General features: G+C 36.0%; 2 protein-coding genes across 5 annotated transcripts; both read right to left on the bottom strand.

The window, feature by feature from the left end:
- Positions 1-14832: 14832 nt before the first annotated feature.
- On the bottom strand, positions 14833-18549 carry LOC105033799 (cuscuta receptor 1-like). 4 transcript variants are annotated; one of them, XM_073251329.1, is made up of 5 exons: positions 18413-18549; positions 18062-18205; positions 17799-17948; positions 16674-17186; positions 14833-16586 (listed from the first exon to the last, which is right to left on the bottom strand). In XM_073251329.1, exons 2-5 carry the CDS (start codon positions 18156-18158, stop codon positions 14944-14946), a joined length of 2403 nt encoding a protein of 800 aa, XP_073107430.1. In that variant the 5' UTR covers positions 18159-18205; positions 18413-18549; the 3' UTR covers positions 14833-14943. The 4 variants fall into 4 exon arrangements, with proteins under 4 accessions (XP_073107430.1, XP_073107428.1, XP_073107432.1 ...); XM_073251327.1 differs by having other exon boundaries at positions 14833-17186; positions 18413-18548; XM_073251331.1 differs by lacking the exon at positions 18062-18205 and having other exon boundaries at positions 14833-17186; positions 18413-18521.
- Positions 18191-19448, bottom strand: LOC140850874 (receptor-like protein 9b). The gene is given in 5 exon segments (XM_073252573.1): positions 18191-18205; positions 18321-18325; positions 18413-18559; positions 18682-18921; positions 19042-19448. Coding segments are annotated over 5 exon segments (801 nt in total). The 5' UTR covers positions 19436-19448.
- Between the last annotated feature and the right edge of the window lie 2482 nt (positions 19449-21930).

The raw sequence follows: 21930 nt of genomic DNA, 5'->3' as shown, positions 1-21930 counted from the left end.
AATATCTCTAAAGTCACAGTCGCTAGAGATCATAGCCTTAAGCTCTATTACCACTTTATCAAATCCTATTGATTATAATCCTAAGTTTTGATATCACTTGTGTTAGAGTCTCTAATAATCTTAAACCTAAGCTCTGATACCAGGTGCTAGGTTCGGGGCACGACAAAACTTGCCTTTTCCAATTTGAGAAGCCTTCACTTTGGTGGTGATACCCTATTGTTCTATGCTGGCAAGAAGGAGAGGGTTATAGCCATCAAAGTAATTCTTCTTGGGCTCGAACAATCCTCCGGACTTTGCATCAATTTTCAAAAAAGTTCCACCATAAGTATGAATATGGAAGATAATGAAGCCAAGCTCCTAGCAGCCCTACTCAATTGCACAAGATCTTCATTTCCATTCACTTATTTGGGCCTTCGTCTCAATGATAGAAAAATCCCCAAACATTGCTGGTTGCCCCTTATTGAGAGAATTACTTCTAGACTTGCATCTTGGAAAGGGAGACTTCTTAGCTTTGGGGGCTGAGTTACTTTGATTAACTTGGTGTTGACTGCTCTACCATCATACTTCATGTCCGTCCTCAAGTTACTCAGATGGGTGGTAAATAGAATTGACCAACTTAGAAAATCATTTTTGTGAAAAGGGAATGACGCTGTATCTAGCTTTAACTGTCCTGTGAATTGGGAGGAGATGTGCCAAGAAAAGAAGGAAGGTGGTTGGGGCATCAGGAACATTAGATATCTCAATGCGGCATTGTTGGCAAAGTGGGCTTGGAAGCTTGTCAAAGGTCCAGAAGCATCTTAGAGAAATCAGATTACTAATGCTTATTACTCAAAAAGGAAGTTTGGCTTCAGAGTAAGAAGAACATTCACATCAATCTCATCAGTTTGGTGGGATATTAGTAGAAATCTCAAGGCATTTTGGACGTGTACCTCATTCAATCTTGGAGATGGCAAGAGAATAAGATTCTAGGAGGATTCATGGATCCAACCTTCCCCCCCTTGCATCTTTGCTTGTTTGAGTTGTATGAAGGAGTGGTGAAGTGAAATGCCACTGTTAATGCTTTTCTATAAGTCTGTAAGATGTTGGGGCTCTCTTTCTTTGACAGAAAATATTGAATATGAAACTCTCGTTCAGTTGCTACAGCCCATCTCTCCATCTCATTCAGCTAACAAGCTAGTTTGAAAACTTACTTCCAGTGGTTCCTTCTCTGTTCATTCCTTTACAAATCTTTGAACTATGGAGGACTGCTTTGTCCACTTCATAAAGTGATTTGGAGAACCACTGCACCTGAAAAGGTAAAATATTCTTATGGTTGGCTCTTAAAAACTGGCTTCATATATACAGGTGATGTGTTGCAGAAGAAAGGCTGGGACAGAGGATTCAGATGCCTCCTCTGTGGAGCTAGGCAAGAGACTATCTCCCATTTGCTCATCCGGTGTCCTTTTGCCAAGAGCTTGTGGTTTGCCATCAAAACTCAACTCCACATCATCGGGTGGCCTAAGGATATTATGGATTTATGGGGTGGCTAGAGGAAAAAAAGAGTTCATCGTAGCTTCAGAAATGGTTGGGATCAATTGGCGATGGCGGTGTGCTGGCACCTATGGCTTGAAAGAAATTCAAGAGTTTTCCTTCACAAACATTCTTCCATCAATGCCGCTCTCCAGAAAGCTATGCTTTCCTTTACTGAATGGGAACATCTTTGTTCTAGGAAATCCAAAGAAAACCATCAATTGATGCGGAACCTCTTGAGATCTCTTTTGATCAGATGTCTTTAAGTTCTTTGGTCCATTCTTCTTTCTGTTTTGACTTGTAATCTACAGCTTTGTTGTGTTGAAGATTGCTCATCTGCTCTATAACCTTTACTTTATCTCTTCTTTGTACATTCTTTACGTTTTCAATATAGCTGGGGGAAGCTAATTGCTTCCTCCATTTTACTTCAAAAAAAAAAAAAAATTTACTCTTGCTTGCTTCAGTCGAACTGAATAATAAGGAAGAAAAATTACATGGAAGCTGGGTGGCAAGGGTGTGTTCTCCTCTGCATCATTGTATGAGTTTACTAGCTCTAGATGTCTGAAATGCAAATTTGCTAACCCATTGTGGGATCTTTGTGTGCCATTAAAAGTTAAAAGTTTTCTATGGCTCTGTTGGAAGAAAAAACTTAATACACGGGGCTGCATTGCTAAAAATGAGGAAGGAATTTTGGAGGATATGTCTTCCGTCCTAGTGCGGTAGAGTCAGTCAATCGTCTCTTCACTGATTGCCAGATGTTCACGAGTATACGGAAAGAAATTTGTTCGCTGCTTGGATTCTGCAATCCCACGCCAACTTTGAGGATCTGTGTATTGGTTGGAGATGGAGGAATTTCTCCAAGGCAGCTCAGCCTGTGGTGCTTATGTTGATTGGAGCCATGGCATGGGCATGCGGGAAAGAAAGGAATGCTAGGATGTTTCTAAATAAGAAAGCTTCTCCAATTGAAATTACCTCTGAAGGCCTGCAACTGTTCAAAGACTGGTCAATCCTCTGTAACAGCAAGGCACTGGCTGAGCATGGTAAACTATGGCACAAAGTCTGTAAGTTGCCGAAGTCATGAAACAGGATGGAGAAAATGCTCATTTTGTATGATGGAATTTCTCAGTCAACTGCAATGTTGGGCTAGATTGCCGAATTTGTGGGCCTATCTCAAACTGTTAGATTGAAACCACTATGCTCACAGGTGACCTCCCAATTGTTCCAGGTGTCTTCTCTTCAAAGGAAGATGTTAATGGAGGCAAAAAATGCGGCGACGGACCTGCTCATCATTTCCCCTGTTCCAGGCTGCTCCACTCTGTAAAATCTTGACATCATCTCCCATGTGCTGAGTTTTGTCTTCTATTCTTTTTTCCCTGCTTTGGTCTCTTCCACTTCTCTATATCATCTTCGCTCGAAGAGATATTCCCCGGCACGAAGGAAACGAAAGAACCCAACTATCATCCGCCAAGCATTGGGGGCGAGTTGGGCTTGACAAAGCCAATACCGCCCCAATAGTTTGGTGAAGACGTCGAGAAGTGGGAGCCTAACACCAGCTCTTAGAGCCTCCTCGTATAGAGGAAGTGATCCAACAAGACAGATTAGGCCCTTCAAGGACTATGCTTTCCAAGATTCCATAATCTTCCTGGATTCGCTCGAGATCATCATCTTCCAAAACAGACTTAATAGTGTTTAGAGTCTGATGGGTATCAAGCGCCTCCATTGTAAAATCCTCAGAAACCGGAATTAGAGACTTCGGATCAATAGGCCCCTGTCCTATTGGTTTTCCTAAAGGAGAAGCTAGGGAGATGAGTGAAAAGCAAAAACAAAGGAGAAGGGAAACAACAGAACCCGCCAGAGATTCTAGGCCAAGACAATGTCGGTGGCCACCATGATGCCTCTCTCCAACTCTACAAGTAAAGGACAAAGTGAGCAGCATTTGCCTCTCCTATTCCTCTTATAATATGGCTAGATAATAGCGGTGATTCGAATGGATGATGAAATCGGCTTACGCATGTCAGCATTTTGCTAGACATCAAACATTGTCTCGATTGATAATATCAAAACGTCCAATCACCATGCCTGAAAGCCCTCATGCCATGATGCCTTCTCAGAAAAAGGAGGTAAGTGCACGTCTCCCATAAGTGTGCACATCTCCCATAAGTGTGCACATCCAATCATCTATCTATGTTGCGACCTCCTAAATAACTACGGCAGCACACGATGTCAGGACTCCTTGCTTCATCGAGCACTTAATTCAAGACATGCCTCGGCATGACCCCACTTTGAAAGATCCTTGCCAGCATCAGCCTCAGAAAATTAAAGCTCAGAGCTACCGTCAACACCATGGTGAGCATAAATGCATCCTTTGCTTCCTTCGCCCGAGCCGAAGAGATGTCTCAGTCTCAGAAGTGAAGGGGCAACTAGTATACCCAAAGATGAATCCTCCATCATGGTGCTTGCTGATGACCCAATATATGGTAGTTCGATATGTGTCTTTGATGAAAGGTAGTGGGACGACCGTCTGACCTTTACCATCTAGTTTTTTACGATCGTGCTGAAGAAAGTTTGGAGCTTTCCATTTGCAAGATGATAAGCAGCCAACCTGTTTGCTACTCCACTTCTTCCACTCAATGAGATCTACAATCTCAATAACTTAAGAACGTGTGAGCTATTATTCCCTTACAATCAAAGCATGCCTTTATGATCTCTATTCTTCTTCCACTCAATGAGATCTACAATCTCAATAACTTAAGAACGTGTGAGCTATTATTCCCTTACAATCAAAGCATGCCTTTATGATCTCTATTCTTTGATGGAAGGTGTGCGTTCCCACAAGCAATAGGTACCCACTTTCATCTATATAACTCCACTTCCTGGGATCCTCTAGGAAAAAGATGAACACTTACATGCCTTCTCCCAGAGACTACTGCATATGAACCGAAGTCTATCTCCTCCACAGAACTCTAAGTTCCTCAGACTACCCATAGAATCTCCATTCCACACATGGCCTCCTCCAGGCTTCCACTCTCCATTCTCTTAATCCAACCTACCATACTTTCTACTCGGTTCCCTTACTAAGCTCCATCTAAAAGCTCAGACAACTTTTCTTTACTTTCATGGGAGACTAACCTAGGCATTAAAGGATCCATCATTAGGGAATACTCTAGTGTGAGGACTTTCTTGTCTTTGGTGGTTTTTGTAAGATTTGGCTCGAGAGATCAATCAAGGACCTATCATCATCGCCCGATCTGGAGGTCCTAACCAGCCATCCTACAGTCATCTCTCTCTCTCTCTTTCTCTCTCTCTCTCTCTCTTGTGACTCCAACTCAATGGCCTGAGCTAACCTGACTCCCCGACAGCAACACTTACTAATAAATAAGGGTGGCCTACAACCTCCCTTTTAAGTCAGAAAAATGAAAAACTTTCTTGTGGAGTGTTAAATTCCATGATCTTGATTTTACATAAAGTTCTCTTAACATTCTTAGAGTCAGACAGTTCTTCCTGTTATTTGGGCTTGTGATAGAAATGAAAATGGACTATTTAATTAGAGTTTGAGTCCACCCTAAGATAGGTCGAGTCAACTCATCAAGATGGCAAGCTGACTCTTTCAAGAAAGACAGAATGCATGATTTTCAGACCCTGAGATTGAGTGAACTCATGAAGTGATTGAGTCAACTCGTGGGCAATTTGAGTCGACCCCTAGCACGGAAACAGTAATAATAGCTAGTTTGATTGATACTTTTCTAACAGTTAGTTTTTAGTTCCAATAGCTATTCTAAGACTTCCAACAATCAAGGTTAACTTTCCAGCAACTTTCAAGTATACTAAAAGCTAGAGAATCAATTGGGAAATAAGCCAAATGGATTCAAAAGAAATATTCATCAAATTGAGCGAGAATCATTGAATATTATTGAGAAGGAGAAAAAGAAGACAAATTGAGCACAGAATTTTAAGAGCTTTCAAGAATGATCATCTCTAACATCTTTTATATCCTCTTAAGCTTCAATTGAAGAAAAGTTAAGCTTTAAAAGAGCAAATCATCAGCTTCTTCTCTACACTCTAAAGAGTTTAAATTTTTTTTTTTTTTTTTGTTCTAAAATTCTATCTTGTATCTTGATTTTTTTACAAGTTTTTTTAGAAAAAAAAAAGAAACTTAGGGTTTGGTCCGTCCAAATTTGAAATTGGATATTGTAGATTTTGGTTGATACACCGTAAAACCAACTAGGTTGATTGTGAATCCAAAAAATAATCAATGTATGATTTTGGTTGTAATTTCAAAAGATGAACTAGGATTCTGGATAAAACAAATGCACTATAATTAGACTGATTATAGTAAAATTTTCAAGAGAAGGTTGGAGAGTAGACGTCGGTGTGGGGTGTGGGGTTGCACCAAATTACTATAAATTATTTTGTATTTGTATTGTGCCTTATCACTTCTTTACTTTATTGTCTTACTTGCTTTACTTATTTTAATTCTTGCATTGCTACCTTTAATATCTTAATTCTATTATAGTATATTGTATTTACAATCATATAAGTTAGATTAATTTGAAGCACATAATTATTTTAGATTTTAGATTTGACTATAATTTTTAAAGAACCCAATTCATCCCGTCTCTTGGGTCACTACCTTTTTGAACAATAATTGATATCAGAGTGGGTGCTCTAATTTTTATTGTTGATCTAGCCATCTTGAGCCAAAAATCATAGTAATCCCAATTGATTTCTCATTCACTGAAGGCCAATCCACATCTAGACCACTACTCTTTAAAGGAACGAACTATACCCATTAGAAACCATGCATGTGTATTTATATTTAAATATTAGATTATCAAATTTGGAGAATTATGATTAATAGTCCAAATACTCCCATAATTAGAGTAGATAGATTTGATGTCCTCAAATTTGAAGTGGATTAAGATAAGCATGATATAAAAATGATTGAGCTAAATGCTAAGACTATGAATATTTTATATTTTGCATTAGATGTATACGAATTTAATAGAATATCAACTTATATATCAGTAAAAAAAATAAAATAGATTAGAGATTACTCATGAAAGAATGAGCCAAATTAAAGAGTCTAAAATTAATTTGCTTATTCATAAATATGAATTGTTCAAAATAGAGCAATACGAGTCTATTTCTGATATGTTCTCAAAATTTATTGATATAATTAATACTTTAAATGGTCTTCACAAGAAATACACTAACCATAAGCTTGTTTGTAAGATTTTAAGGTGTTTGCCAAAGATATAGAAAGCCAAAGTGATAGCCATACAAGAAGTGAAAGACCTCACCAAGCTATCCATGGAAGAGTTAATTGATTCACTCATGACTCATGAGTTATACATCATTCAAAAAGAGGAAGAAAAAAAGCCAAAGAAGAAAAAGACCATCGCCTTTAAATCAGCTACAAAATTAAAAGAAAGCGATGAGTCAAAAGATAAAAATGAAGAAGAAAGTGATGATGAAGATGAGGACTTAGGGCTACTCACTAGGAAATTTAAGAAGTTTCTCATGAAGAAAGGTTCAAGTAAAAAGGAAGATAATGAAAAAAAGAAAGAAGAAATGTCATATACTATAAGTGCAATTAATAAGAGGGGACACTAAAAGCCGGATTGTCCTTCACTCAAGAAGAATTCCAAAAAGAGCAAAAGCAATACAATGTGGCTATTTGGGGAGATGTGACATTTCAAGCTCCGATGAAGAAGAGGAAGGTGTGACCAATCTATACCTCATGGCTAATGATGATGAGATAAACCTTAAATTTTTTTTGAATTTATATTTGATGAATTATTTTAAGTATTTAATCATCTAATAAATGAATATAAAATGATAATATTGAAAAATAAAGAGTTTAAGAAATCAAATCTGATTTTAACTGAAGAAAAGGATAAGTCTTGATTAAAAAAGAAGATCTCTTGAAAAAAAAAGAACTCTTTAGTTGAAGAAAAAAAATCTTGCAATAGCTAAAAAATCTCTTATGAAAGAAAATGCTAAATCAAGAAAAGAGATTGATACATTGAAGCCTATGTTTGAGAAGTTTATAATTAGTTCATAAAAGCTTCAATTAATTTTGAATAATCAAAAGCTATTTTTGATATAGCTGGAATTGGTTTCTATCCCTTAAAAAAATAAAAATTTATCAAGAATATATTTGATAAAATTTCACTTGAAAATCATTCTATTATATATCTTGAATGCAACAAAAAGTTGGCCATAAAATTTTAGAATATAATACTAAAAGAATTGGTCATACTTTTGTTAAATAAATTTAGGTTTCAAAAGGAACCATATGTACTAACTCTAATGGATCTAATGGACCCAAGATAGCTTAGATACCCAAAATTAGAAAATAATTTTGTAGGTATGCCAAGCTTCCAATGAAATGAAAGGAGAAAAATCTTAAAAGATGGATGCTTAGGATTCAAAAGAATGAATGATGATATTTGGTAAAAGCTAAACTTTTCTCACATCATACTATCATTGATTTCTGATAGAATTTAGCATAGTTGATTGATTTTGATGATCTTTTATTGCTTGCTTGAATACATTGATAAATATTGATAAATATGCTCTCTTAATTCTAAGTATCATCTTGATTATTATAAGCATAAATCTTTATTTTCAAATTCAACTTGCCTTCTTAATCCCTCATATCAAGTTAATTATTTGAGAAACCTAATTTAAATAAGCTTGTTTGCATAAGAAAATATTTGAGTGCAAATTTTACAAATTAACTCTTAACACCCTCATAAGACATCTAATTGTTAAAGTATCTCAAAAATTACTTGATTCGAAGAACATCAAGATAATACATTTAATCATAAAAGATTGTATGTTTGATGTTGTTGATTTGTATTGCATTATAGCTTAACCTTTAAAGACTAAAAAATTTCTTAGTTGAACTTAACTTTTAGAGCCTTTGTCTCATTACCCCTTAATTTTTGATCTTATTTGATTTGATTGATTATAAAATCCCAATTGATTAATTTATAATTCTTCAAATTGATTTGAATATCATTCTTGATCTTTGATTTGATTGCCTATTGATCTCTACCAAATTTGATCTTTTTTTTTATTTGAAACTCTTTGAATTATTTTTTATATTGAGTCAACTCTTGAAATTAGATCGACTCATGATTTTTTATAGAAAAATAGATCTGTGAAGAGTCGACCTCAGTTTTACTGGAGTCGACCCCTCATTAGGAGTCGATTCAAGATTAAACCAACTCGACCTGTGTGTTGGGGATGAGTCTTTTAACTTGAGATGACCTGAAGCTCTACTTCTCTATTCCACTTCTTTTTGAGCTGAACCTTCATTCAAACCCTCCTCCCTAAATCGAACTATCCTCATCAAATTTCCTTTTGATTTTCATCGATTTGATCTCCATTGGCACCCATCAAAAGCATGGCCCAAAGGGGGAAGCAGAGATGTGCGGAACCTTCAAGCCCTAGCACATTTTTGAGCACTTCTCCTATCCGCGAACATCGATCCAAGTAGATGAATGATTAGAGAAGACCTTCCATAGGCCAACCGCAACCCTCTCAAGTCCCTCCTCCTCCACCCACTTGGGCAACCCGATCTAGAATGCCATCTAGGGTTGTTTGCATAGGAAGAAAAATTGATTTTGAATTCTTGGAAAGAGAAGGTTTCAATTTTGGGCATAAAATTAAGAATTTGGGATGGAAATTTCTATGTTCTCTTGATGTATTAACCTATCCCAATCCTGTAAGGGAGTTTGACAGCAACATGAAAGTGGAAGTAGGTAGTGTAGTTTTGGAAGTAAAGGGTTTGCCAGTTGAGATTGATGTTTATAGCCTTCAATGCACTCTACACATGCCTACTGATGGGAGTAGATCAGATGACCTCACGAAGAGTGAGATAGGTTTGAAAGTTAGTATAGAGCATGAGGATGTTGAAGGAATCAAGAAAGTCAGAGCGAAAGAGTTGAGTGTGGAAACAAGATTGCTTCATCATTTGATCGGCTGAATCTTCTTCCACAAGATGGAAAGATTTGATTTTATGTCAAAGAGGGACATCACCCTGATGTACCATGTGGTGAAGGAGATTTTTCTGAGTCTTCCTTCTTTCATGATAGGATAGATGCACGATGCTGCAAACCAATCAAATGTATCCTTACCTTACGGGATGGTTCTCACTTTGATCTTCTAAGAACATGAGATCGATTTTGAGGGAGAGACCACTAGGAAGTTGATGCACACAGATACATGCAATGATCGGTCACTCAAAAGAATGGATTTTTAGAAAATTGATGGTCATTGGATTCATAGGGGAGCAGCTCAGAGAGATGAGGATTCTAATGATGAGGCTCCAGCCGTAGTTTCCAAAGTAGACATCAGATCTGAAAAGCCACCTGCGGCGCAGGCAGAGGTAGTTACTAATCATGTAGAGAGCTCAAATAGATCATCTTCCAGACTGGATGAGGATTCACTAGTTGAGAGAGTCTCCTTGAGGATTATTAGCATGGTCAATGTAGAGATTTAGCAGTTCACCTCAGAGACCATTTTACTTCTCAAAGAGGAGACTGCTCGAATGATGTAGGCAATCACTGTCACGCCCCGAACCCAACACTCGGGTCGGATACGTGATGGCCGCACACTCCTTAGAGCAAGCCCTAAAGAATATGCAAGGCCAAATTAAATCATTACAACCTTATCAACCATAATATTTAATTTCAATAATAATTCATAAAACTTGCATAATTACAATTAACATTCCTTCAATCCTCTGATCAGGTATCAACGGTACTCTATTTATGCATCCGCTCACTCACAAATCCATACCATAGCCAACCGTGGACATCTTGTAACTCTAAGAAGAAAAAGAAAGATGAAGAGGTGTAAGCTTTACAGCCCAGTAAGAATTTTCATATCACACTGATATAATAATATAGTCTGAAAATAAGGATAAGTAGTAAAATATAAAATCTCATGTTCAATGTCCAGAATAATGCAAACATTCATAAATTTTCTGTCTTGTCAAAATAGATGCATCATCATATGTTAACAGGTGAAACACTTTTGTTCAACAATTGTTTCATGCCTTATCTTTCATTTCTCTTTTCATAATCACATGATTTTTAACCTTTTCTTTCTGGCTCTGGACTATCCAAGTCTATACCTCAGTCATCATCCAGATCGAATCCACTTAAAAATCTTTTCAAGACTGTCCCAAGATGAGCTCCTGGCCGGCTGTCCCACGTATGAAAGCCCGTAAGAGGCTGTCCCAGGCATAAGCTCCTGGCGGGCTATCCCAGGCATGAGCTCCTGGCCAGCTGATCCACCTGTAAGCCAGTGGGGGCTGTCCCAAGCATAAGCTCCTGGCGAGCTATTCCATATGACAAGGCTAGTCCATACCATATATCTCTTTCTTTTCATTTAATTATTATGTATTGATTTCATCAAATCAATTCTGTCTGGTATTATGATCAATTCAGATATGTCATATCCATATAATCATGCCATTAATCTCGGATACATATATATTAACATAACATACTCATGCTCAAAATCAAATAACAGTATCTCAGATATAATAAATTCATCAATCTCAAATCCGACGATGCAAAATCAATAATGCAAGACCAACAGTAAAATAGCATATATATAATAGTGATCATGTACAGAGATTCTTACCTTTACCGGTGACTGATCCAAGTACAGAAATCAATGTTCTTCTTTAATTTATGAATTTTTTTAACAAAATATTTCACTTGATATCATATGCAGACAATCATCTCTTCATAACCCTAATCAATATAAAAATCACATATAGAGAAATTACCGATAATTGATCCTAATACACAAATCGAGGATCTCTCTTAGGATTAATCAAAATTAGGATTTGTCTATGTATCAGGATCCTCCACTGATCCATAAGACTTCTAGAGAGAGAAAATCCATGAAGAGAGAGAAAATTCTAGAGAGAGAAAGTGGAGAGAGAAAGTGGAGAGAGAATCTTCGTATCCTTTCGATGAGGCAATCATGGTCGAGACCATCAGAGGTTCTATCAGGATGATTCAATATGAATCAAGTGTTACAAATTACGAATAGGATCGGACTGGGATCAGATCTACTGCATGAATTTCGGAGCAATCTCAATTCATCATATTTTTATTTCAAATATATCCTAGGGTTTGTGATGCAATCAGAGAGAGGGTAGAAAGATTCTAGAGAGATAAAATCCACAAAAAGAGAGAAAGATCTAGAGAGAGAATCTAGAAAGAGAAATTGGAGAGAGAAGGTAGAAAGAGGAGAGAGGAAAGAGAGAGAAAGGAGGGAAAGGAAAATTCTCTCTCTTCTTCTTCTTCTTCTTCTTTTGTCTTCTTTTTTTTTTCCTTTTTCTCTTTTTCCTTTTCTTTTTCTTTTTCTTTTTCTTTTCCATTTTCCTTTTTCTTTTCTTTTCTTCTTCTTCTTCTTCTTTTCTTCTTCTTCCCGCAGCCTCCCTTGGGCCGAAACAGGGGGAGGACCAGAGAGGGTTCAGTGGCTCGACTCCGGCGAAGGCAGCGGCTTTGTCGAAGGTCCGGCAGCAGGTGGAGGTGGTGGTGGAGCAATGGACGGCCGGCGGCAAGGTCCGGCAGGCAAAATCAAAAAAAAATTCAGAAAACAGGGGATTTCTTTTGCGACTGATTTTCGGCAAAGTCGGTGGCCGGCGGCGAGGCCTTGGGCCAGGGGAGAAAGGGAAGAGGGAGAGAGAGAAGGGGAGGGGCTTACCTCGAGCTCCGGCAGTGTCTCCGTTTCTAATTTTCGGTGAGCACGGGTCTAAGAAAATCGATAAAATGAGAAAGAAAGGGGGAGGAAGAAGAGAGGAGGCCGGGCTCTGGGATCCTTTGGAGGGAGGGGAGAAGGGGATTTATAAGAAATCTTTGGAGTCCTAGAACTCTTCTCCGATCGGGATTCATCGGAGAAGAAGACTCCCTTCGGGAGTCTCCTTCCGTCCCTTTTTTTTTTTTTTAATCTGGGTTATTACAATCACCTCAGCGAGGGATGATGCTTAGGGATAGTCATTCGGAGATGCTAGACCACCTTCATCCTCTCAGCTTGGACCCTCTACCTAGGATCCCACTAATCTACCCTCTTAGGATGCTAGGATTTCATAGATTCCATTTCTTAGAGCTTAGTATTTCTAGCAATCATAGATGCACCTCTCATGCATTTTTGGGCTCATTGATGTAATCACTTTGTAATTATTTTTTGGAAATTAACAAAAGTGATCTTTTATGAAAAATCCAGCGTGTTTGTGAATAGGTGATTACGTTTAATTGTGTGAATGTTTGTCTTAATTCTGTTCAATTGATGTTGAAACTCAGCATGTTTGGATCTTCTGTTAAAATTCAGTGAGCTAATTTGATTGAATATGTGCTTTATTTATAAACCTAAGAGGGAGAAAAATATAAGGCTTATTCACTTAAAATTTAACCAAGCATGCATAATTGGATGAGAAAGAGGGAGAATCAAGAAAAATGACTTATCTTTCTGGCATTAATTATTAAAAATAAGGGGAGAAATAATTTTTAGAACTTAATAAGAGAAATTATTGAACTTTTGTATCTTGTTTATCTTGATTTGAGCATTCATGTGCTTTTCGATCAGTTGATTTGTTCATTCATACTTTATATGGTTTGATTGAATCAATTGGTATTTGGAAATTGTTTTGCATTGATTGATCACTTTTGAAAAATGAACTTGAAAAATACTTTTCAAAATTGGTATCAAGCTAAATTTGAAATATGTTTCCTTAGTTTGTTCAGTTTGATCTTTTTCAAGAAATGAACTTGAGAATTGATCTTCCTTGATCTATAAGTGGCTTCAAATTTTTGAGAAAATCATAATTTAGTCTAAGTTTTGGTTCAATTGCCATCAAAAAGAATTAGATTGATTGTTTTCTAATTTAAATTGATTATTTTTCAAAGATATAAATTCAAACTTCTCTTAATTGGTGTCAAGCAGAATTTTTCAAAAATATTATCACAATTGGTATCATAATTCTCATAATTATTATCGAATACTTCATTCTTGCCTTAAACTCTATTGCTTCATCCTTGGCAAAAGAAATGAATATCTAGTCTCAAATCTATTTTGCATTAATATATTCATGATATAATATCATTTGAGACAAATTCAAAAAAAATTCATACCTTTTTTCTAAACTTAATGGATTGATACCTCTTAAAGAAAGGAAGAAATAATTTATATAAATTTAAACATAAATAAATAAATATGCTACATAGTGTTTATTATGACTTTATGTTGGTATTTGACTTTTCTTAAAAATTTTGGACAGATTTACGTATTTTCTACAAATTAGTAAATTACTTTTAGTTATTTTTTTCTAAAAAAAACATTGCCGATACTTTAAAGCATCGCCAATTAACTAATTCAGTGATGCAATAAAGCATCGATATTAAAAATCTTTACCAATGCTTTTAGCCTGCCAATGCTTTAAAGCATTGGCAAGTTATTCAAATATATCGATGCTTTTAAAATGCATTGGCGACTTCCCAGTGGTTAGCGATGCATTAAAGCGTTGGTAGTTGCCGATGCTTTCCTCTAGCATGGGAAAAAAAGAGTTTCCACACTTCACTTACCAACACATTTTCGATGCTTTTGGAAATATCGGGAGTATATTTTGTGATGCTTATGAGTGTTGGAAATAGCAATTATTAGCATCAGCAATGGTTCTGCTTACTGTAGTGTGGGTTGCTCAATCATTTGCAAACCTACCTACAAATTAATGTTCTAGAAAGCATCCCAAATGGATAATTAATTGAAGACATGTAGCTAAGTTTGCATAGTCTCTTCGTTAATCAGTTCTTGTTCTACTGACCACTGTCCTGCTTGGGTCACCAACAAATAAACCTCTGCTTATGTTCTTGCATGCAGGGGAACACACAGTTATTAAAGAGGCAATTTTCTAAAATAAAGAATACATGACCACCTAGCATTGGGTATTAAGAAGGTCATTCAAAATAATATCATAAATCTAGTACCTGCAGCTATCCCTGGGCCATCTTGGCTCCGCCTTTGCTGCCAAGCTTGGCAACATCCGGGTCTCCTAGGAAGAGGTTGAGGAAGTCATTCGAAGGAAGGATGGAGATTGACAAGGCCTCAAGTTTCTCACATGTGATAGGAAAACCCTTGGATGGGTTGCTATTGCTACGACGGTATCTTGACCCACAATTGGTTGTCGAAAAGTGTATGCATTATATGTAATCACTCAAAAATATACATAACTGGTTCCTAGAAAAAAAAATAGTGAAGAAGCTAGAAGCTGTGTACAAGTTAACTACATCAAACTTGATTGAGAAGAATATTTTGTATTACCATGTTGAGCAGAAGCTTGCTTTACTTCATTACAGAAATGCCAAAAAGAAAGCCTGCTCTGAAATGCACAAGGTTCCGTTTATCTCACTTGCGATTCCTTTGCATGTTGGTCCGCTTATGTGCTGCCATTAAGATCCTTTCAGTCAAAGAGTCCACAAAACGATCCAATATACTGCGAATGTGCCGCCCAATGTGATGACATAACAAAAAGGCAATACAACCCCAGAAGCCAATCACGAATGAAACTGCAAGTATTGCAAAGAAGATGACATCATCCACACCACTATCATCTTGGTTTTCTTCTACTTCAACAGTTGGATTTGAGTCAGAGGTGCAAGTCTTCTCCATTGGCGGCCCATGTAAGCCAATATTACCTTCATAGCTACTCACATTAAATGTGGCAAATTGGTCTTTGAAATCTGGTGTACATCCAGATAAGTTATTGTAAGCAACGGAGAAGACCTCCAAGAACGTTAGCTGCGTCAATTGCCAGGGTATCACACCGCTCAGCAGATTGTGTGATATGTCCAAGCTCTCAATCTGATTGAGTTTTGAGAAAGTTTGAGGGATTGGACCTGTTAGCTGATTGTGTGACAAATTCAATTGTACAAGCTCAACTAGATTTCCAATTTCTGACGGGATGTTTCCTGTCAACTTGTTTGCTGACAAATCAATTGCAGACATCAGAAGCAAATGATCTGTTGGGTAAGCATATGAGATACCTTTGGTGATAAGGTCTACCATCATTATCGCATCTGGATATAACTTGCCATCAATCAATATGTCGCTCATCATTGTCTTATATAAGTATAATAAACTTTCTCTATCAACGAGGTATCGCCATGGATAAATTGCAGGTGCAAAAATCCAACCATTCCGAGACAAATCTATGTATACTGAATCAGATTTCCTGAAGTGCATTTTGCCCAAGCAAGAGGGTATTGATCCTGAAAGATTGTTTTGTGAAAGATCCAGAATGCGTAATGACTGTAGCTTGCATATCTCAATTGCTATTGGGCCTTCAAGCGAATTTCCACCAAGAACAAGAATCTCCAAAGGCACTTTGTCTCCTATCTGTCTTGGCAATTTACCTGAAAGTTGGTTATCGCTGACATCCAATGCTACAAGGGATGAAATATTGAAAAAGCTACTTGGAATTGTGCCTGTTAAAGCATTCCCAGCAAACTTGAGATGCACTAGTTCAGATGATTGGGAGCAATGAGGTAATGACCCAGAGAGGCTATTATGGGATAAGTCCAACATTTGAAGGCTTGTTAGATTACACAGATGATGTGGTATTGGACCGTGAAAATGATTTCCTACAACTTTAAGGCTTCTTAGATAGGAAATAAGTCCTATACTCTCTGGAATTATACCTGATAATTGGTTATTGTGGACATCCAATATAGCTAATTGCAGGTAGCCTGACAGATTGCTTGGCAATGTTCCAGTAAACTTGTTTCCATCCAGATGAACATAAGCAAGTGAAGCATGACCATAATTTGTGCCAAATATCTTCCCATGCAAGTTGTTGTTGGAAAGTCTCAAGAGAAACAATTTAGTGCAATCAATCATAAGGCGAGTTGGTACTTCTCCGAATAAATCATTATCAGAGAAATCCAAGTATTGCAAATTACTCATGTTACCCAATGATGAAGGGATATTTCCGATTAAATTATTTGAGGATAAATTCAAGGCCACCATACGTGGAAATATTGCGCCGATGTCTGTAGGAATCGATCCACCGAGGAAATTCATAGAGAGATCAACTTTGTACATGCTTGTATTCAGATGTTTCGGGAATTGAATTTCACCTGTTATTGAGTTATTCCTCAAGTTGAGAATTTCTAATCTGGTGAGATTTTCGAACAACCAATTTGGAAGATGTCCTATCAAGTTATTGTCGGAAAGATCAAGAAGTTTTAACCTGTATTGAGAAGCAAGAAAGGCTGGTGTTGCAAGGAGGTTCGCATCAAGGTTGCAACGTGATAAGATGAGGAACCATGGCTGAAAGGACGGAACAAACTTTCCACTGTGAAGATGTATAAATAATTCCTCATTGTTTGACAAGTCGATATATTCTAGCTTTGAAAGATTACCAAAGGAGGAAAATGAGAAATGCCCATCAAATAGGTTGTAAGAAAGATCTAAATACCGAAGTGAAACAAGACCTGCAAAAAAGCGTGCTGGAATATTACCCTCCATTATGTTGTAAGAAAGATCTAAATGTTCAAGAGAACTTGGATTCCCCAGAGATAGAGGTAGACTTTCATTGAGTTGGTTGTATGAGAGATCCAACTCATGTAGATTCTGCAGTCTACTGCGCACTGCAAAAAAAAAGGGAAGAAAATAGAAAAATAAAACTTTTTGCTCTGTAATATGAAAAAGGTTAGAAAACTTGTGACTCAAATTCTCGTCCATTTCTAATTTTTTGACTTCAGTGAGTCAATTTGGTGACTCAGGTGAGTCATGCATGCTAAATAAATACTCTAAATGAAATAACAGAATAAATAACAAAAAGGTTAAAACCGCCCAGTTATCAAGTAACATATGAAAATTATGATGAAACGATATCCATTTAAAATTTGTGTCCCATTCATTGATCCTAGATAGCTAACTGTGGCTATCCATGATGTGAACATTGTGTAAATGCTTGATATGATGAATTAAAACTCATTTTAACTTGCTGAAGCCAACTAAGAAATACCATTTGATTTAAATTGTTGAACATGAATTTGACGAGGTTTCTAATTTGGCCAAGTTAATTGAATCAAAACAGACTTCGGCCAAACATGGCTTAGACTAGAAAAATGATTTAGCTTGGCCAAGCAATCAATTAACTTGGATAGTTTTTCTATTATTGAACATCTAGAACTTTTTGAGCTCAAAAACAAGAAGTAATATGGTAAATTCTTAGTCAAAGGAAAAAAATATTATACCATATGAAGGCACTGAACCAGTTAGATTATTTGAATCCAAATATAAGAAATTAAGGGAAGATAATTTTCCCAAAGCTTTGGGTATCCTTCCTGTGAGCTGATGATTGAGTCCAAGATCAAGCACTCTAAGCTTCTGCAATCCTAGCAGGCCTGGAAAACAGAGCCATAGATATAACCAAAGAAAATAATTTAAACCATTATGCCCAATGTGTTAACGGTCTCATGATAGACAAATAAATATGGATGATTCTCTAAGTCATTACCTTCCACATTAAGTGTGCCATTTAGCCTGTTTTCTCTTAGATTCAGGTTGCTCAATGAAGATAGATTTTTGGGAAATAATGGAATTCCAGTGAGCATGTTAAAGTTGAGATCAAGTATTTCCAACTTTCTCAATCCTGATATATCTGTCCAACAGTTCCAAAAGAAGAAAATCTAAGTCAAAAATATTTACAATAAGAAGATAGAAAATATGAATATATCAAAAATTTTGGAGAAATAAGTTGGATTAGAGAGACTAACATAAACTGCGAAGACAATTTAAACCATTATACTTAATGCATTCATACTTTCATGATAGAGAAATAATTGCAGAGGACTTTGTAAATTATCACCTTCCACATGCAGTGGGCTGTGCAGCTGGTTGCCTCCTAGATACAACTCCTGGAGTGAAGATAGATTTTTGAAAGATGATAGAATCGTTCCAATGAAACCATTGAAGCTGAGATCAAGGATCTCCAACTTTCTCAATCTTGAGATGTCTATCAAATACAAAGTTCCCAAAAAAAGAGAATCTAAGTCAAAACTATTTACAATAGGAGGATAGAAAATATCAATAGATTAAAAAAATTGGAGAAACAAGTTAAATGAGAAAGAGGCTGACATAAATCCACAAGATGATATATAAACCATTATACTCAATGTATTAATGATCTCGTATGGAGAAATAATTGTAGATGACTTGGTAAGTTATTACCTTCCACATCAATTGTGTCACTTAACCTATTGACTTTTAGATTCAGGACTCTAAGTGAAGATAGATCTTTGAAAAATAATGGAATAGTTCCAGTGAGATCATTATTGCTGAGATCGAGGATTTCTAACTTTCTCAATCCTGAAATGTCTGTCAAATACCAAGTTCCCAAAGAAAGAGAATTTACATCAAAAATAATTACAACAAAATGATAGAAAAATGAATAGGCTGATGAAACTGCATAAAGAAGTTGGCTAAAGGACAGCTAACCCATCTGTGATTGCAATCCTCCAATATAATTGTTGGACAAGTTAAGCAATCGCAGCTCATGAAAAGAGGAAAAGATGCTGAAATTCAACAACCAATTTTGATAGACTCCAACTCTAAGGCTTGAAAGCATGAGCTTGGACACTTGTCTTGTGCTATTGTTGCAAGTTACTCTCTCCCAGAGGCAGCAATCTCTCCCTCTTCCCCATGTTGGCGGTGAAGTGCCATCGTTGAGAATAATAGAAGATCTAAGCTTTAACAGAGCTTGATACTCCTCCAAAGGACAACCGAAGCTAGGGCTGAAGCTGCATAGAACTACAATCAATGAAGTCCATAACAAAATTGTTAGCCTCAAGTAGGTGACAAAGTGGTAGCAATTCCTCGTAGGGGAGTGCATGTTGTAAGGTAAGTTATTTGATGCACATTTACTTATCATCTTATCCTTGCACAGTTCATATAAAAACATAAAGGAATAGAAATCTGAGTCTGCGGTCAAGTCAATATACCAATAACATCATGCTCAATTCTTCAATGCAAAGACTTTTTGTGTTGAAAAACTAGATGGACATGGACCCCCTCACGAGAATAATTATTAAAATTGAAATGAGTGAAAAGTAATATAGAGAATGAAAGAACAAGTAGAAAAATAGAAAAAAAAAAAATCAAAGACAAGGGAGCAACCCACCAAAAGTAAAAGAGAAAAGCAAAACTAGGAAAATGTGAGCATCAATTTTTTGTGAGATCTACAATCCACTCATCGAGGATAAAAAGTTGGACTTTTGAATAAAATCTTAAATCTTTCCACATGCACCAATAGAATGCATGGACCAATAAGTCTATAAACTTGTGTAAAAGACTTATCTTTTATAGACAAGCTATGGAAGAATTGACTTGAGAATGACAAGGACTCCTTGACTGTTGACTCTTGATGTTGGCGGACCAAATAGTCCATCTTCAACCACTATTGACGAGGAGAAATATTTGAATGTACCATGTGAGGATAGTGAAGTGACAGAAATCAGGTAGCTAACTTTTTGGTGGTCCAAGTTAGTAATAATGTGCCTTAGATGCAACAAAACTAAGTTTCCATTGGAGTTGCTCGAATCATGTAATCAGTTTTGTTACGGAACAGAAAAACATATTCTATTAAGAAGAGCGTTCATTTTTTAATAGGGCATAAGGTGATTTTTAAAGGGGAGAGGAAGGTGTTTTAACCAAAAAAAAAAAAAAAGCCGGACGTCGAACAGGGGAGGGGTCGTTTGAGTCTTCTGGATGAGAGGTCTATCAAACTTTTTTTTCAAAAAAAATTCCTGTGTGGCGTCCACCGAAGTGCCGTGAGGGCTAAGCCGAGTTGAGTCTATGACTTCCATGTGTTTTCTTATAAACCCAAAAAAAAAATTGCTCTCTCCAATATTTTCTGCTTCTCTTCCACTATTGTCTTTTTTTTTTTTTTTTGATTGGTGTTTGTTTTCGTGATCCTAACCGGGCCAACTAAACTTGATCCACAAGTAATCATGCCCTTTTACATATTATCAATGTCACGCTCAAATTTGGGACCTAACATGGCCATACTACTGAAGGGTACAACACACAATAGCATGAAACTAACAATTATAATCTTAAATAGAATAAAAGATCTAGTGACCCTAGCCGGGCCAACTAAACTTATTCCATAAGTGATCATGCCCTTTTATATACTATCAATGTTACACCCCAAATATGGGACCTAACACGGCCATACTACTGAAAGGAACAATCCATGATAGCATGAAACTAACAATCATAATCTTAAATAGAGTAGATCTATCATAGATAAAATGTAATAAAGAAATTCAACTCAAATTATAATTAAATAATTAAAGTAAAATTGGTCTAGAGCATCTAAATCAAATAAACAAAACTCAACTATAAAATTTTCAAGCTTGTTAACATAGACCCCCAACTTGGATCATCCATCATTCCTAACCTTATTCCTCTATTAAAAAAAAAAAAAAGAATGAAGAGAAATAAGCTACATTACTCGGTAAGTAAAATCTATACTTTCTTATCAGATCAAGTATAAGTTTTTCTATGATAATATAATATTTAAAAATAATAAATATTATAAAAATAAAATATTTCATAGAGCATATAATAAAATAAGTCATAAAATTAGTTATGCATGCATAAATCATAAATATTTTGTAAACATGATTTATAAGTCATTCTTATTATATATTTATATCATGTTTTGAAGCATCGCTCATAGATATTCATATTACGATCACTTTATAACCATGATAGGGCTTCGTTTCTTAACCAATAGAATTCTCGTTTCGTATGCAAACTTTATACCTATTAGTGGGGCCATACTTTTTATGGATTCTAGCTCCTTATGTCAACCTTCCCAATTCTAGAGATTCATTCATAGTCATTTAAGAGCATTGAAAATTTTTATATTTTTTTCTTAAAACATATATATACATAGATAAGAAAATAATAAGAGATATGATAAATGTGTTCTTTATGGTTATACTATTTTTGTAAATTATATTCATAGAATCACTTATTATTATAAAATATACTTTCTTATTTCACATATGCTGATCTTTTATTTTATAAAAAAATATAATTTCATCAATAGTAGATCATATGTATGAAAAAAATGATATTTTAAAAATAAATAAAAAGTGTAAGATATATTTACTGCATCCACCTTAGACCTTCAATCTTTGCTAGCCAAATCTACTAATCCTATTTAAAATATTAAAAACATAATAATTCTTATTCGATGAATTCATTGGAATTAAAAAACAAAAGTAGGAGACTGTTGATCAAGTAATCAATCTGATAACAAAAGTAGGAGACTATTGATCAAGTGATTAGTTCGATAGAATGGATCTACCAGATCTA

Source organism: Elaeis guineensis, chromosome 1 (assembly GCF_000442705.2).
Source record: "Elaeis guineensis isolate ETL-2024a chromosome 1, EG11, whole genome shotgun sequence".
In the NCBI taxonomy this organism is placed as follows: domain Eukaryota; kingdom Viridiplantae; phylum Streptophyta; class Magnoliopsida; order Arecales; family Arecaceae; genus Elaeis; species Elaeis guineensis.
The sequence above is the reverse complement of the archived record's forward strand: the minus strand, read 5'-3'. Positions and strand labels throughout refer to the sequence as shown.

Bases quoted from the DNA above. Each gene is read 5' to 3' on its own strand.
- LOC105033799 (XM_073251327.1), bottom strand. From the start codon at position 18,158: ATGCTCACTGGAATTCCATTATTTCCCAAAAATCTATCTTCATTGAGC. The intron at 17,949-18,061 runs GTAATGACTTAG...TCTGTTTTCCAG, and splicing joins TGGCACACTTAATGTGGAAG to GCCTGCTAGGATTGCAGAAG. The intron at 17,187-17,798 runs GTATAATATTTT...TTTTTTTTGCAG, and splicing joins TGGTTCAGTGCCTTCATATG to TGCGCAGTAGACTGCAGAAT.